Here is an 18054-nt window from a genome sequence, read left to right on the forward strand (position 1 = left end):
CTGTTACAGCTGATGATTGGAAAAGAGAACTATATACTTTATATCAAAAACTTTTATAAAATTGAATAGAAAGATGAAATTTTTCAATTGAGATACTTGAAACAACCGACCTCATTTTCGATTCTATGCATAATTGTCACTGAGCACTTTAAACTAATAAACAGTTTTCCTAGCCAGATGAAAGGAAATATACCAGTTCAAAACAGTTTTAAAAATGTCTCCTTTATATTTTCTCATCATATTGAGAAGAATCTAAATGCAAATTTAGGTAAAGAGACAAACTTACCTGCATATGATTAATGGTCCAATCGGGCCCCTCTTTATGACTATGACATCTGACCAGCAGCAATCCAAGATTCCAGGCACTACAAGGTACATCGATACAGTTTATGCTCGACAGTATCGTTGAGACACACTTCTGTTCTCTCCTTCATCTTGACTGTCCCATATTCTTTCATTTCAATTTTAAAGCTATCACCCGCAATGTAGCAGCTGAAGTCCAGACTTGGCCTCTACTTGGGATAAAGAGCCCACTATTACATGGACTTTGGCTGGATCCAATATGCTGTGACACTGGTATTAACACCTCTTCACATCCCATTACCCAAACAAATAGTGGTGCATTAACCTCCCTTCATGAAGTCATATCTATTCAGTTTTTTTTTCCAACCCTCTACCACCCCCCCCCCAAATGAAACCCTATCACACACCCCCCCCCTTAAAAAAAGGAGCTTAAAACATAAAATGCCATAACAATGTCTTTTGTTTCATGAGATGTTTTGAATAATGCAGACAAATGCTGCCATGTCAATAAAATTGGAGATCACACCCTGCATACTGCTTTAAGTTTGGTTATGAAAGTTAATTACCATGCAATTTGATCTTTTCACAGCATTACTAGTTGAACAAGTTCAGACTAACCTCAGAGAAATTGCTGGAAAATAAATACTTTTACTCTTATATACCTAGCTTAGTGGCTATGGCTCATGCCAAATTGGTTAAACATTGCATAGTGCCATTACAGTAGTTATTGTTTTAGTTTGGGACAGAAAAACAGTTTCTTGAGGAAGACAATAGATACAAATCTGCTGAATGAATTTATCCATCTTCTAACATTTTAATTGAAAACCAGAAAGCCAGCAGGCATAGTGATTCCTTGCCTTATCAGATTATACTGCATATGGAATCACTTGACATGATAAAGGAAATGAGGACAAATGTGTCCTGAAGTCAATTACCAGAACATCATACCAGATACAAACTTGATCATTGCAAAGGTATTACCCTTCGGAATGTTGTTACAGATAACAGTCATTAGTGGAAGTGGAAAACCCTCTCAGCCACTTCAAAGTACAAAGATCAAATCCTATGACAGTTAGTGACACAGAAAATCCATTCATCATAGTAATAATTGGGTTTACAAGGTTTCCAGACTTTGACCTCTGTTGAATTCAGATGACCTTCCATCAGTATCATATTTGGTCAAGTAAATGGAGACTGAATGTACTTAATTTTGTAATAATATGGCATAACTGTAATAGGTAAAGGTCAAGTGTTTGGTGTCAAATTAAGACACTGACCCAAAAAGATCTTGACTAATACCAACAACAAACCTGAACCAGTTCTACCTAAGGGGAACCTACATACCAAATATGATATGTACCCCAATTATCCTTCTGAAGTTAGAGCATTTGCGAGCAAATGTCGAATTCACACACACACGCCATCACCATCGCATAGATTCCTGCCACCACAAAGGAATCAAATATAGTAGTCATTCAAGGATATGTTTAGGTTGTGTTAAGTACCGAAACATTTTGTGAATCAGTGTGAGACCACCTGGATTTGTAGTGCAGAATTAATATGGCTTGGAAATTGCAATTAACGAATTACAATCTGCTCTATACCGCAATCAGAAAAATGGTTTTCTTAACAATACAAAAAATTAAAAGACAAATGATATCAACAGATTATTTAAATAGGGTCATATATTTCGGGAAAAATATTGCTTTCAGTCTCTCAAATCTTCATAATCTTATTAGATATATACTAATTACTCCAAAAGTACAAGGTGTTTTATCTATTGAAACATACTGAATTTGTAAAACTGGATCCATGATACATGAACTGACTTATATACAAGAAATTGTGTATGTTAAACGATGTCAAGAGTCCAGTAACATTACCTTCAATGGGGAAGTAGGAACAAATCGAAACTGTGGTAACACATTACTGCTAGTAAGATTCAATGGACAACATAACTGTGTATGAAACCAGGAGGGGGGGGGGGGGGTGAACTCCAACAGATTTCATGCATAAAAGTGCACAATGGCATAACTTTATTTGCAGAAACCATTTGAAAATGTTTGTAGACATGTAAGATTGACAGCTCCTGACAACATTGAAGAAGATGTCTTTCTTTATTTGGCAGACCTAGAATAATCAATTATGTTTCTTCAGTGTCACAAGAAATGTGCCATATATCGCCAGCTCACACACAGTGACACAATTGCCCAATGATCACATTTATTAGGATGAGATGTATACATGACTTTTGATGAAAAATAACAGTACAGTTGCAAAGAAGTGGGGATTCTTCTCGCAGTGATAGTGGACACCGACATGGGATATGGATGTGAGTCAGTCTTGAACATGGAATTGCAGCACAGATATAGCTTTGTTTATACGGTATCTTAAGGCTGGATTTGTCGTGGAAATGTACTACTGTACCACAGAAACATTTGCAGAGTCCATCTGCGGCTGTGCTGTACACATTACACATACATAGTTATTTGACACACATATTAAAACACACTGAACATACAGTATAGACCCACTACATAGGTAAATTACTATGCAAAATATATAATAAATGTATAATTTCTATTTGATTTTATATCAACATTCAAATCTGTTGATTAGATCGATGGGGCTGGATTATTGTAAAGCTACAAGGTTGAGGGTAATTCAAATGTTCCCCATGCACAACAGAGAAACCAAACCTACAGCACGTTACTGAAATAGCCGCTATTTAGTATTAATAATTCTCACAGTATTGTCAAACTGTTGACATGATACGCATAGAGGACTAGGTTCTAAGTGTTGACCTAACCCTGACCTTTGTTGAATAGAAACTACAAATATTGGGTTCCTTCTGTAGAAATCTATTTGAAGTTACTGATGCGAATCTTTCCCCACCAATCGTGGAAATTGCCTTCCAGGTATAGGCAACACAAACACCCAACGGCTATAGGCAATCCCACTATCTGGCATAGTTAATATGTGAACCTAGACAAGTCCTATGTTGAACAGCAGAGCTATAGTTGATCTGGCATTATCCTTCTGCACAGCTTTTGTAAGTTACTGATGCAATTCATTTTCAACTCTATTCCCATACATATCAGACAATAGAATAGGTTCAATAAGTTACAATCAATTGATATGCAAAACATTATGCAAATGTCCTAGAGTTCAATAAAATACGGTCTCCTCACCCAGTATATTTCACATAACATAATTGTCCATCTATTCTCCTGTATATACTGGTTTTCTCCTCTCCTTGAATGCAGTTAAGCCTTCGATCCTGTCTTTCGTCGGTATCGTCTGAAATGAAAAGGTTTGGAAGCTGCACGACAAATGCGCAAACTGAAAAAAAAACTATTTATAACTACTTGACTTAGCAAATGTAACAAAATGAAATTTTAATACATAAAACTGAATCTCAAATTCTGAATATGCTGCAAGCCCACATACACATATATATTTCACTTATTTTCATATCACATACTACATACAGTTGCCTGCAGTTACCTCAATACAGTTTTTTTGTTGCACACGGAGAAGAAGGAAACCATTACATCAGTAACAAAACCATGTGATACTAGAAATGCTGTTCAAGATGGGAAAACTGATCCAAAAACAATTAGCAGTATTATTCCCCCCCCCCCCCCGCCCCCGAGCGACACCTTGACTGCTTATATATGGCAGTGGTGTGAACTGAACTTCCTGATACGTTTATTTTTGTGACAACTCCTTGTTTATTATCACAAATGGTATGAGGATATCAACATTGCTTCATTTACACACTGACAATATTGCTTTCAGCAAGGTTTACTTCCACGGTAAATATAGCACAGAAAAAACAAAGTGAAACTAAAAGATTTCACCCAATAGCCTTGTAAAATCAAACAATGGACAAATTGTAATAGCCCTGTTATATAAACATGATTAATATCAGAGTTGCCTCATATTTTGTACACAGTTAATCAACTCAAACATTTCTAGAATATGTTAGGTTTGCTTGAAACTTGGAATTACTCTAAATATTACTGCTTGAATTATTTTTTTCTTCTGCAGTGCTAAAGTGTTGTTGTGATGAGGTTTCCTGTTTTGGGCATAGAATTCACCTCACTTTTGTCCAACAGCTTGCTGTGTTCATTTGTGTTATTCTATTACACATATGACTGTACATAACAAGCATATACTCAGTGTGGAAACTCCTACACCATAATGCTGCATAAGTTGGTACATTTTCTATTTGCTACTATTAGTATGTTGTGATGAGGTCTTACACTTGACAACATCTATGTTTGATCATGAAACATACGAAGAAGGTTTTATAATACCGAATTAGGCCAAATTAGACAAGTTTATAACAGTGCTATGATTCATATTTTAAAGCCATATTTTATTGGCTAATACTTTAAGTCCCTTCGTAAAAATTTCCTACCATCTTGTGTACTCATGGACACAAAAGTCGAAAGGTTTGCTGCAAATTATTAAAACAAATAGAATCACCCTTGGTTTGTTTCTCATAAATAGTAATCACATATTCCTAAAGATTTCATGAATTGTTTATTGTCTTTACATTGTCTACCATCGTTCTTTACATCTGATGACTCATTGGTATGTATATAGCTTATTGAACTGCATTTCCTGTACATAGTTAATACTGTTACCGCCATGAACATCCTTATCTACTCAAGCCTCTTATGGCTGTGCACTTACACTACCAATAAAGCAGTTTCTCTGTAAACATATCATCATTTATCATTTGATAAACTTTAATATAGAATTGCAGTAACTGCATTCCTCAAAATTGTGAGCAGTTTGGGATGAATTAAAATATGCTAGTGACATCTCTGGTAGTGTTTTGTTTATTGATCTGGTCATGTTTGCTCTCACACAACTAAATACTAGCTTGATGTTTGCAGTTGTGCTTTTATGATGTTAATTGACCCCCATCATCTTCAGATTGGGTTCACAATTAGGTTTGAGCAGTTGCCTACATGGAACACAAGTCTGTCCATCCATATATCTACATAAATATATACAAATATATACATATATATATATATATATATATATATATATATATATATATATATAATACTACCTTAGCATTATGCAAGATGCACTCAGCTGTACTTACACCTGCTGTTATGTAACCATCTTGATAAGAATTTCTTTGACCATACTAGGCACACTTGGGACATTGTAGGCTTGTAAAGAGATAGGGCATGCCAAGACGTGGTGGTGGTTCACTTCATCCAAAGCCACAGAGGAAGGCGATTGTTTAATACAGAGTTACGTTTCTGGAAACTACTGGGCCAGGGTAAATTTATTACCGGGAGTGCCTACTGTATAGTCATATTGGGAGAGACAGCACTGTACTCATTGGGCATGTGAAATTAGATAATTAATTCAGGCTGGGAGAGCTTGGCTGTGCCGACCGACCAAATGCAGGAGGAACAACAGTACCTTCGGGCATTTTTTGTTTCTGCTATACCATTTTTATTTTGAACCGAGACTGTAGAGATGGTACCACATGGCCAGAAGAAAGACCATATACTGAGAGAACCGTCCATACCAATACCCTATATATGTTTATTATAAATTATTGAGCCAGAACTGAAAATCACCAAATTATATTAAGAATTTATTTGTAAAAAAGAAAAGGATGAAGAGAAGTGATGTTTAAAATTATTTATATGATTCTCGAGCTCTCCTTGTTTGGTTGTTTTAAACGGACCCAAGCGAGGAAAATTAACCTTCCACATAACAAAAGGCCAGCTTATTAAAACAGTGTAACTATGATCTTTGCCATATATATTAGCTTTAAGATATATCGTCAGTATTTATAATATGTGAATTGGATACCAAACATAGTCAATTTCCATGACATTCAAAAAAAAAAAATCAAGATTCTGAAAGCAACTCCACAGGTAGTTTCATAGACTACTGTATGAGAGACTTCTTTTCCTAATCTGCCTAATACCCAGCATGCAACATGGTTTGCTAAATGAGGCAGGATGAGATAACTTGAAACATCAATTGCTTGACATTAAGTAATTGTGTTTCAAAAATCCTAACAACAGAATGCTACAGTTAAGCTGTTGGCATGGGTTTCCTAATTTCATAGTTTTCTAACCTTTACATTCTGTTGGTTTATTGAAATAGCATCAGTTTGGCCAAACTAGACACATCAAGTGCTACCTTGAAGAGTACTTCAACGGTATATTTTAATATTTTTTTTTTATAGACTTTCCAATGATACTGATGTGTCAGAAAAGGAGTAACAACTTGTGAATGAATTTCTGTAATGAAGAGGCAAATCTTATTAAAACCAAATACAATTCCGTCTTTTGCATATATCTGTTTGGATACCTGCATATTTAAGTTTGATAACTAGTGCGATTACAATATAATATTAAGCACAAATTATCAAAGAAAAGAAAAGTTCAGCCTGAAAACGCTTACCTGGGCATAGTATGCTCCTTCAAAGGCAAGTCCAGAAGCAAGATCAACCTGCCAAGGTATAGAAGATAACATCACAATATGAATGCACAGATCAGAAATATTACAAAAATCTATTCTTTCCAGTTTGTGTTACACCAATACATACAGACTTAATATCTGGATTGACCAGAGGGATTTCATTGCCACATAGAAGTAAATGACCGGTCAAATAATTTTGACATGTCAACAAAGTTAGAATAATAGCCATGTCATGAAATGGACTGACGGGGAATGCATATATATATACACGAAAAGTTGACACATTGTGTGAGGTACATATAGTACACAACTACAAGGAGCCAATATAACCATAAACCTTAAAGTCGCTTTCTGTATTCCAAAATACTATTAAGCAAACACCAACCGAGTACTTATCCCAAACTTTTTCCAAACAAATGAAAAACGATTTGTAAATAAACCTCTGATGAATTAGAAACTGACCAAAACGTTCATTTTCAAAATATTACTGACACACATTAGATTTGAAGAGTACCACTTTGAAACACTTGCACTAGTACCTGCTGGGACCTAGCCCCGCATTATAACACTGACATAACACAGTACAGCACGGTAGTAAAGGAACGCGGCAGACAATCAAGAAGAAAAATTTCTAGTGTTAATGAACCTTGACACATCTGGGCTCATATGTGAGTCGCTCTAGTCCCGAATTTCATATCATATTTTTCTGTAAAAATTTGTCCATCTAAAAGAGGCTAAACTATTGGCCAAACTTGCTACCACAGAAATATCTGGGGTATTTTGGTTAGTAAATATACCAACATAACATATGATAGGCCTGGGAGGCAGTTATTTTACAATGTTATAAAGCAATTAAGAACCCACATATGCATGGAGGAGAATGGCTTATTACTTACATTTCCATTGCAATTGCCAGTTTTTATACCTCCTTTTGGATTTTTTTTTAAGATTAGGAGCATTTCAGATTTCAAACTGTTGATTTCTCCTTAATGAAAACTCCACCCTTACTTTTGCCAGCAAGGGAATAAACCCACAACTCGGCTGCTTTATTGTTGCAAATGTCGCAGCAAAAGTATTTTGCATTTAAAGCAAGAGCTTTACATAACTGCAATGTCAGGAATATTAAGTAGTCTGTGGCAGGTTAAGGCCAAGAGTTATAGCTCCAAAACCCTTATTCCATAAGTATTGCAAAGGCATTCTCTGTTGATATATGTCAATGTCAATTGCAATTGTTGATTAAATGAATAAGACTTCTTAACAAGGAAAACTGCTTCAAATTAACATTTTGCCGTACACTTCTTTGTGCGGCCTTTTCTTCAATATCACATTTTTATTGGTATTTATATTATATTTATATTATGGTATTTCAAGCTACCTTAAGGCAACATTTTTAATTGTTTAATTAATTCTAGTTGGATACTATTAGACATTAAATATCTTATTTCAACTTGCTGCACAGTGATGTCACATCTTTGATACTGTATCATTATGCAGATTTGATATCCATTGAAGTCTCAGTATTTTAACTTTGACCTTTCCAGCTTACTGCACTGACAGCTCAGTGAAAATGACGTTTTATGCAATTTTCATATTAAGATTCATTATATTTATTGAGTTATCTGTCGTTAAAAATTTTGAGCTGAATAAACTTTGCCAGATTTTTTAACGAATCTGTAGATTCTAAACACTTCAATCAAAATTTGCAAGCCCCGCCCAACAGATCATGCGGCAATCGAATCTCTCTGTTTTGTTTACGACCATTAGGCCTAGGACAACTTTCACCTTTGTGGCTAGCCTGTCTTAGGTCCCTTCCCTTGAATATTATCTTTCTCTCAGTCTTACCGATGTAGCTTGCAAAATTGTGACATTTCCTTCTGTTGTAATGAATAAAGAGATGTTTTCAGATGTTTCCTCCGTGGAATTGTAAAACGTGGACGATACAAGTATAGGACTGTGTTAAAATCTTGATCGGGCCGCATGAGTAGACTATTTTGATTACGTTTGTGTAATCAACATGCTGACATGGCCGGTCGCAGTGATTTTATGGTGAATCGTTCTGGCCATAAGGGCAACAAAATTTCTGGTCAGAGTACATTTAGAACGAGAAACATTGAATCTACCTCGGAGGTTTGTTTTCCGAAATTCATCAGCAAACAGGTTTTGAGACTTTAAGTTCAACGATTTACTACAGAGCATGCAAGATTATTTTCTTTTGATTAAATTACATCTTTCGATATTAAGAACAGAGATTATGCAAAAGTATAGATCCAAGTACAGTAAATATTACTGTAATGGTGTCTTTAGCGAGAAACAGAATTTGATGTTTAGACCTCTGGCCTCTCAACTTACTCTATTTCATTGTACACTCCTAAATGAGGCACTAGAAAACTTGTATCAGAACTTACCTCTATGCCTTTGTCTATGGCAAGTTTGGCCATTTTCACTGCAACTGGTCCCTAAAATTAATAATAAAGAGCCATTCAAATTCAGTGTTACAATTTCAAAGAGAAGAGAAAAACTTAATCTCATTGTTTCCAGGAAGGTTGTTCTTCATCAATATTTTCTTCTCATCAAGAGCACTTCTAGACATTAATTAATTATTGGGATGGTGTCGTAGCAGGTATACTGGCTGTATATGCAAACTTGTAAATTAGTATTGTCTAATGTACATTAAACTTTTGCATACTGTGGTTTTCATGGCAAGATTTAGAGGTACTATTCTTTAACATATCAGTGACTTCAGTGGTCTAATACCACCAACATCATTCATGTAGCTCCATGGATGTCATTTTTGTGCTTTTTTATTTACTAAGTAAATATATCACGCATAAGCATTCCTTTTGATATGCACACTTTGCAGTTTCTTCGATAATAATTATAATAAATTGATGATAAAGTAAACCAAGGAATGCCCTTACTGGATATGAATTCACATCTCAAACACATATTGATGGCAAAATAACAAGAATTTCACACTTCTTTAAATGGTTGGAACCCTCAACTCCTCCCTCCCCCCCCCCACTTCATCATGAGCTCTTCAAAGCCTCCAAAGAACTACAGTGAGTTACAACACATGCATAGACCAACTCCAGGTGTAATTGTTCTCCTACCACCTCCCCTCTGTTCCCCTCCGTTTATGTTCACAGCTAGCATCACCACGCACCCCAATCGAGTACTCACATTTGGCAAGATCTCTCTAGCGAGATTTAGTGATCTTTGGAAGGCAGCATCTTGATTGTCGTTCTGTGGTACTGAGTAGTTAACCAGACCTATTCTCTCTGCTTCAAGACCATCAACAACTTTGGCTGTAAATATGAGTTCTTTAGCTTTAGCAGGACCGACTAATCTTGGCAGCTTTTGAGTACCGCCTGAAAAGAGAGAAGAGAGAATAGAAATTTACTTTAAATTATACATGATGATGACTGTTAGTTTGCTGGAATTCTAATATTTGCTTTTCACTCAGTTATGAATGCAGAAATAAATACTTAACTTTCTACATCAAAAACTGATTACACTGTTTGCCTAGCCTCCATCAGCTGGGCATGAGCAAAGAAGAATACTGAATATCAAATATTTCTCTCTGGTACTCAGAAAATTTAGCAGAGTAGCAGGGTTTGTTTTGAAAGTTAGTTATTTAAATCATTACATCAGGTTTTTCTTATATTTTTCACAAAGTATGAAAGAGGACTACATCAAAGTTACTCATCTGTAATACAGGTTAGCATATGACATTAACAAGTTTTTCTTAATCCTGCAAACGAGAAGGATTACAATGAGGGCAACCATATGTGGATACCAATATTTATGAAAAGCAACAAAGTAAATGCAGAATGAAAGAGGCGTCGAAGGAGAGGAAAAACCTCAAATAAGCTTGATGAGGATGAATAGGGTTATCACATGATCAATCTATTGATTTATCCAAATACTTGACATAGCCAATTTTCTAAATTGTCTAAATTGCATTGAAAGATGTGTGAATTGGTCAGATACAGGTGTGGTTGCCTGTGCTAACAATTCAGGTTTTAATCCTAATCCCTCACTTTGTTGACCTTTAGGTTTACCTATTCAGTGTAACCTATTACTGGGCAAATTTCTTAACGATGTTTTCTGGTTGTACCTGTGACAACCAGGTCTATTACCTTTTGGTTGCCCCAAGTTCAGCTGTCCCAAAACCATGAAGCGAAATAACAAATAATGATTACAATGTATGCTGCAGGAGTAATGTGTAGGTTTTGGTGAATGTTTGGTGAATGGAATACCAGTTTTGGACTAGTAAAACTCCTCTTAGGTTGGATCATAGGCCAACCACTAAATTTGTATTTATTTTAGTCTCTCCAAAGTTAATATGGAGGGTTATACCAATTCAGCATTTTACCTATCTGGGTGTATTTTAATAACAAAGTGATTTTAATCTAACGTTAAAAATTAGTCGTCTGTCAGATGATATGGCAAGCTGATTTTGGTTGTCCAAACAGAAATCTGGTCTTCTCGGACAAAAGGACATCTTTTGAAGTTTGTCCTGTCAGCTAAGTTGATTCTTAACATGTGTTTGATACTTAGTGGAGAGATATTTTTAATGCCCCTGTTTTATCCCTGGTAACCTCACCTGCTCCTGGTATGATAGCCAGCCGAGTCTCCACAACTCCCATTTTGGCAGTATTTGCTAGCAAAAGAAAAAGGGGAAAGTTTTTAATTTAAACCTTAATTATAGTTACTTCCACCCACGTAATTTGATGTCTCTAAAATAAGTACTGTAAGTGCCGTGTAATAATTTATCTGGTATATATTATAGCATACATGCTTTGCAAAATGGCTAAATTGCACAGCTTTGCACCAAGTACAGAGGTCTCATGATATCTGCCAACCATTGTTGTGACCCGGTTCTCAAATTACTGACCTAACCAGAAATTGTTAATAAATTTAATCAATTGTGAAACTGATATTTCACTAAGCTAATTTAACTCAAGCAGCATTGACTGTGTAATCAATGAGTACAACAAGCTTTGGATAGTATGTCCTCACCAAGACAAACAGGTTGTAATAAACTAGAAATTCTTTCGAACCCCAACACTTCAAGCCCAACTTTAGAACCTTAGATGTCATTGTACTGTAACTCTTTACAAAAGTTAAGAAATCATTAACATGTTAATAAAAGTTACATTCTCAGTTCCAAGATATTGCAATTATTAATAGCATGTTTCATTGTGTTACCGAGTATGTATGCCTTCAAAGGAAGGTACTTCTTTTGGAAGAATTTTGAAAATGTCTTCTTTCATAAATTTCATTCAATGCTTTACAAGCACTTATTAACTTGCAACCTACTGTATTCATAGTGGGCCTTTTATTTGGAGTGGAGTGTTTATAGCTCAGTGATTAACGCCGGTGCCTTCCAATTATAAGGTCCCCAGTTCGAGTCACTCCCAGATTAATGTATGTCGTCCAGTTACAGAGTTGTTGACAATTGACAATTCATAATCATGGACGTTAAATATGAATGAAAGAGACTGATTTCGGTCAGCTTGCGGCTTTGATAAGCCAATGAGGCTTCTTCGAGAGTTCCTGCTTGCAGGAGGATCTAAAATACATACATAAATACTTAGGCAACCTGCTCCAGTTACATGGCTAGCAGCAGGCTTTTGAAAATATGAATGTATGTTTATAAGGCCAACTCTTAGAAGGAAGCAAACTTAAGATATAAAGGAAACTTATCGATGATTGAATACCTGCAATCCTAAAGTCACAGGAGAGAGCCAATTCCAGACCACCACCTACTGCTGTACCATCTAATGCAGCAATCACAGGAAACGGTAAAGTATTAAGCTTTCCAATCATTCCACGTAACCTTGCCACAAACGGACCAACTTCATTAACTGGCATCTTAGCACGCTCTTTCAAATCAGCACCTTAAAAGAAAAGAGTTATGAAAAGATTCTAAAATCTTATTTTAAAGTTATGTAAAAACAGTATTAATAATGTCAATTTGTTGTATGGCCAGATACTGTAACTAATGTCATAACATGGAATTTATGTTTTCATATATGCAGGACAGCAATGTAGCATAATGAAGGGCCTTAAACGTTCTTACAAGTCTAAAAACCCAGACGTCACTCTTCATCTCTGGAAGTTTAAAGTTTAAAAATTGTGTCCAACACTGAATAATGTTCACCACTGTAAACAAAAGTGACTGGTGATATGTTGAGTATAACTTGAGCTTCTTTCAAGAGTTTTCACTTTTCCTTCTCTCTGGACCTTTTGCAGCATATTGATTAATGTTAACATTAGAGTGTACTTTCATCTAATTTTTGATGAGCCTTTACATATGATGCCATACAGGCTTTGGATAGATCTGCAAGGGTCATCAAATTTTTGTTACTATTTCCAATGTGATGATCTTTTCATTGGGAGAATAAAAAATCAATACAAAATGAACCTTGAGTTTTCAGTGTTCAGTCTTGAAGAGTTCTCGACAAGAATAATTTGTAGACCTTCCAGCCTATATAATCTAACCACAGGATGAGATCTGTATTCTAAAACCTCTAACTGAACTGCTATTGGCTGACCATCCTGACATATCAAATACTAATTTGAAAGCATATCCTTGATGAAATAAAGTCTGATATAAAGAGATTGGAATTCATTAAGCAAGCCAATCAATTAAAACTAAATTAAAGGCTAACCCTCTGTTCTAGTTACACATATGTGTACATGTAGAACAACTAGTGTTTTATAAATTTTGACCCTAGCCTTAAAGGGTGTGAAGACTTGCGCACAAAGAAAAGTCTCATGCCGTTAATCTGACCTAGTTTCGAATGAGGTGTACAGGTAACAGAAGTGTTAGACACCCAATCGATCCCAGAAAATACACACACAGCTTGCTACCGTCGGTAATAAGACACAAGTGTACAGTCAGTATATACAGCTATGGTCAATACTCACAACACAGTGTACATAGCAGCGATGGACATCTCAGGTCTAGATAAAAGATAACAAGGTAACATGTTTCATTGTCTGCATTTTGTAGCGTGTAGTGACAAGAAGAAAACTTCACTTGCAAGCAACAGAAAGTTAACTTTTTCATGGCGCAGCATGCGGTTTGGGGCGAGTCTTCAATGCATTTAACTATGACACCTACACACACACGCACACACGTGTGGCATGTACATATGGGTACAACAACTGAAAGAAACTGTCATACCGTACCAGCACAGAATATGCCAGGTGCTAAGCTTCTGATTATGACTGTTCTCACATTCTTGTCAAATTCCACAGCTCCAATAGCATCTTCAAGCTTGAAACATGAAAATCAATATAAAAATTAAATAATTATCTATCTCAATACCGGAAGTTTTTAGTCACAACCCAAACAGAGAGTGCTTTCATGGAGCAAGAAGATAAAAATTATGTAACAAATTTCAAACATTTTGAAACATAGACTAATTATGAAGTGCAGTTCTTGTATGGACACAAACTACTTGTACAGATGCTCCATTTGACATCCAAGGGGAGAATAACAAAGGATCTGCCCTTCATCTTCACTGTGATGTTCAAATAGAAATCTCAAAATACTAAAAAAAAATAACTCAAAGGGTCATATAACCAGCTTGATGACATACAGTATATCTCTTTCAGATTGGAAACACAAAACTTGCAGGCATTCCTTTTACAGCCTCAATTCTCCCTGTTTACAAGTTCTCTGAATGTTGACATTTTATCATTGTCATTTCATTGCCTGAGTTCATGAAGAGGCGTCGCGATACAATTTCGTCAACAATCGCAATTACCGGTTTTCTAATAACAGCTATAGTTCCTGAGCAGGAACTTCCTGCGTATATAATTCAACACTATGAAAATAAGCAATCCATAACAAGTTCACAATATTTTCATGCAAATCTATCCAATGTCACTGACTGTATGACATCAGTTTCCGAACAAAATACTTGTGTAAATAAATGGAGTTAAATCTAATATTGTTTATCAACGATTGTGACCTGCCTTGTTAGGGCATATATTCATGGCAGCCAATTACCACACTAGGACCAACATAAGCAAAGTCAATTTCCCTGACACTTATATTCATATTCTTTTGTCTCTGAATAAAACAAGGGATTTGAAAATCCAAACACAACATTGGTTCTACCATGCAGATGTTGTCTTGGTCTATCTTAATTCATAGCTTGCTCATCCTTTGTAGTTTAGACACAAAAGTATGTAGGAAAGAAGACCATCACTGTACTAATAATGTGACTGTACATGGCTACTGAATGGCAGGCTTGCTGGAGTCCACACTCAATACATTATGATAGCTTGCTGCCATATAACACTTACCCTCATGGATTTGTTCTCATACTGTACTTCAGGGTGTTCTGGAAATCTAGCACAGATACAGCACTAGACCAAGATTGGAAATATGCCCACTTATGTTTAGAGGCTTTAATTTGCACTCACAATCACAAAAACAGGGGAATTCTACCTGTACTTGTATACTTGTACTCAATACTGTTGTATTTGAACCAAAACAAAGCTAAATTGTACTGAAGTACACATTCCAAAGAATGGGATACAGTACTAGGTGGTGGTCAGTCTGAGTCTGCAGTGGGAATACTTTGTATGACGTTACATCGCTAAAATGCTAAACAAAATGGCCAAGTTTCTGCACAAATGCGGTTTCATGGCAATTGGTACTTAGGACCATATGTAGTAGATTCAGTGTTTTTATGAGTAAATAAAACTCACCAAAAAAGTTCAAAACTGCAATACAGATTTGTGAGGCAAATAAACTGTCTCCTGTTGTGTAGTAAAATGCATTATCCTATCTCTTGAAGACTGAAAATTTTATTGAATATGCAGAATATTGTACGGTTCATCAGTGAATTACGCAAAAATAGAATACTGTATTATAGACACTAGGAAAAAACACTTGCTGTAAACTTAAAAAGAATTTTTAAGAAGATTCAAGATATGAAATAAAGCACAATTTAATTACCTTTTGGACCAGATTTTTGCTGAACGAATTCATTGCTTCTGGTCTGTTTAACCCAATCACAGCTATACCTGTAGAAAAAAAAACAAGAGTCAAGTTAGCTTTTAAGTGTATAGCAAAAGCTTTGGTCGTTAGTTTTGTACTAGATGAAAAATAAGAATTGAATCATTTGCAATTTTGTTGGTGTCAATGAAAAGTTCTTCCAATGTCCAAGCAAAGGCTAAATTAACAGAGGGATCATTCCATACAAAATCAACAAATTATCAGAAAATTTGGCATGTCACCTCTTAGTATTTGACTAATTTTTGCAATATTTATACATATTACTGAGTTAGGAAAGTCTGCAAAGGTCAAGACTAAGGATTTTGTACTTATCGTCAGGAAGCAAGGTCAATATATTCAATAATGCTTCATACACAGCTCCAATATAAAATACAAAAATAATTTTCACTTCTTTTTGAGAGTAGCATCGCATACATAAGAAGAACTTGTGGTTGTTCACTGGAAATATTTACGCTGTGTGAAAATGGCACAAGTTCCTAAACCGACAGGACTTGCATCAACTACTACGTAGTTAGTGCTAATGCCACAGTCCATACAAATTATATACAAAGTGGCTATTCTTACGACTAGTCGTAAGAATAATTTCCGACTACGCATGCGCAGTTGCTATTTTTATGACCAGGAGTATAGTCAGTATTGCGAAGTTCGGCATACTGCGAAGTTCGGAGAGCCCTAAAAAATACACGATTTCACCATGAAAACCTACAGGAAGAGCCAAATTTCACCAAAAAGTAAGAAACTACAGTTATTTTCTCCAAAAGTGACCCATGTGCAAGAAATTACTTACATATTTGTCAATAAAATGACGAAGATCTATGAAGTCTGTTATAATTACTAAAAGAGCAACTGCGCCACCAATTTTATCACCAGCGCCACACTGTGGGTTGCGTGTCCGAACTTCGCAATACTCTAGCAAAGAAATACCAGTTCCACAATCACGAAGAATCTTCTTGGAAAACAACGTGAAAACAGTTTGCAGGAAAGAAAGTTTGGCCGTGTATCGTACTATAACAAAATTCTCCCACCATATGAAGTATATTTTCAGGTGATTTATACCAGAAGATGTAGTTTTGGGGTGTTTTAAGTCTTAAGTGTCCGAACTTCGAAGTCACCATGCTACTATTTTTACGACGAGGAGTAACAATAATTTCCGGTCAGGGTTAGGATTGAGGTTTAGTGTTATGTTTAGGGTTAAGGGTAACCCCTGCTACATGCGCAGTTGCTTTATTTACTTTACTGCGCTTGAATTCGCCTTTGTCATAAGAATAGTTTATAAATAATTGTTACGACTAGTCGTAAGAATAGCCACGGCCAATTATATATGACTGGTATACTTAGCAACACTTCATAACCCCTATAGGCTGGTGGTAACCTGAAAGTTAGGCCCCTATAACTTTTTTCCTTTACGGTTAAGGTGCAGCCAAAAACGGCCGAGCAAAACTGGCATTTTCCATTTCTGAGGCCATATATTGCTGCCTAGGTCTAGTGTAACTGTAAGGCCTTACTTGAGTTAGGCCTAAGTAACATTAGGCTAAAAAAGCCTATGGCGTATGGTACAACTTGACACTGCAGACTATCGTTAGGCCGAATATGTCATGTGTGCACCTTTATCATCGCCTTCAAGATACTGCATCTGAAGAACACTGTCATCTTGGCTGGAAAAGAAAAGTGATCCAGTAGAAGGAAACACTGTATGTCTGAAAATTCTCATACTATGAGAAAGTAAAGGGCTTCTTGAAACTAAAACGTTTGCCATTTTAACCTGAGTGATCATCTGCTCTATTTTCTCACTGTTCGATAAGTGATGTATGATACTTTACATTTGACTCCGTCTGAGCAGTGAGGTTCGTTGCAGACGACACTTTCGCGGAACTAATACACATAATTATGAAAAAGTTGTACACAGCTGAACACAGCTGATAGTTACCCAACTCTATATGTCAGAAGCTGTCTCTGGTACTCCTTGCTTTTGCTTTATTTATGTGTACCATACCTTATTATGCTCGAGGGAGAAGGGATCTATAAGTAGGAGATGGGGAAACGATAGTTTGAGGAAGGGGTGATGAATGGATGAGTCTAACCCCTGACAAGTCACTAAATGACCAAATGCAGCATGCAATTACCTCACAGCATACTCCATAGCCACAAGATACCTGCTGTACCAATCACTTTTAGGGTGAAGGCATGGTCTTGATGGTTTAGTGTCTACCCCAAACATTATGTTCACAGGTTAA

At 36.0% G+C, this 18054-nt stretch overlaps 1 protein-coding gene across 2 annotated transcripts; it reads right to left on the reverse strand.

The window, feature by feature from the left end:
• Positions 1 to 1964: 1964 nt before the first annotated feature.
• LOC139961111 (methylglutaconyl-CoA hydratase, mitochondrial-like) lies at positions 1965 to 17916 on the reverse strand. Of its 2 annotated transcripts, none has more exons than XM_071960009.1 (9): positions 17426 to 17916; positions 15761 to 15828; positions 13978 to 14065; positions 12501 to 12680; positions 11384 to 11440; positions 9958 to 10145; positions 9183 to 9233; positions 6760 to 6807; positions 1965 to 3603 (listed from the first exon to the last, which is right to left on the reverse strand). In XM_071960009.1, the coding sequence occupies exons 1-9, from the start codon at positions 17592 to 17594 to the stop codon at positions 3526 to 3528; spliced, it is 927 nt and encodes a 308-aa protein (XP_071816110.1). In that variant the 5' UTR covers positions 17595 to 17916; the 3' UTR covers positions 1965 to 3525. The 2 variants fall into 2 exon arrangements, with proteins under 2 accessions (XP_071816110.1, XP_071816111.1); XM_071960010.1 differs by lacking the exon at positions 17426 to 17916 and adding an exon at positions 17326 to 17362.
• Positions 17917 to 18054: the final 138 nt, after the last annotated feature.

The sequence above is a fragment of the Apostichopus japonicus genome, chromosome 20, assembly GCF_037975245.1.
Source record: "Apostichopus japonicus isolate 1M-3 chromosome 20, ASM3797524v1, whole genome shotgun sequence".
Classification (NCBI taxonomy): Eukaryota; Metazoa; Echinodermata; class Holothuroidea; order Aspidochirotida; family Stichopodidae; genus Apostichopus; species Apostichopus japonicus.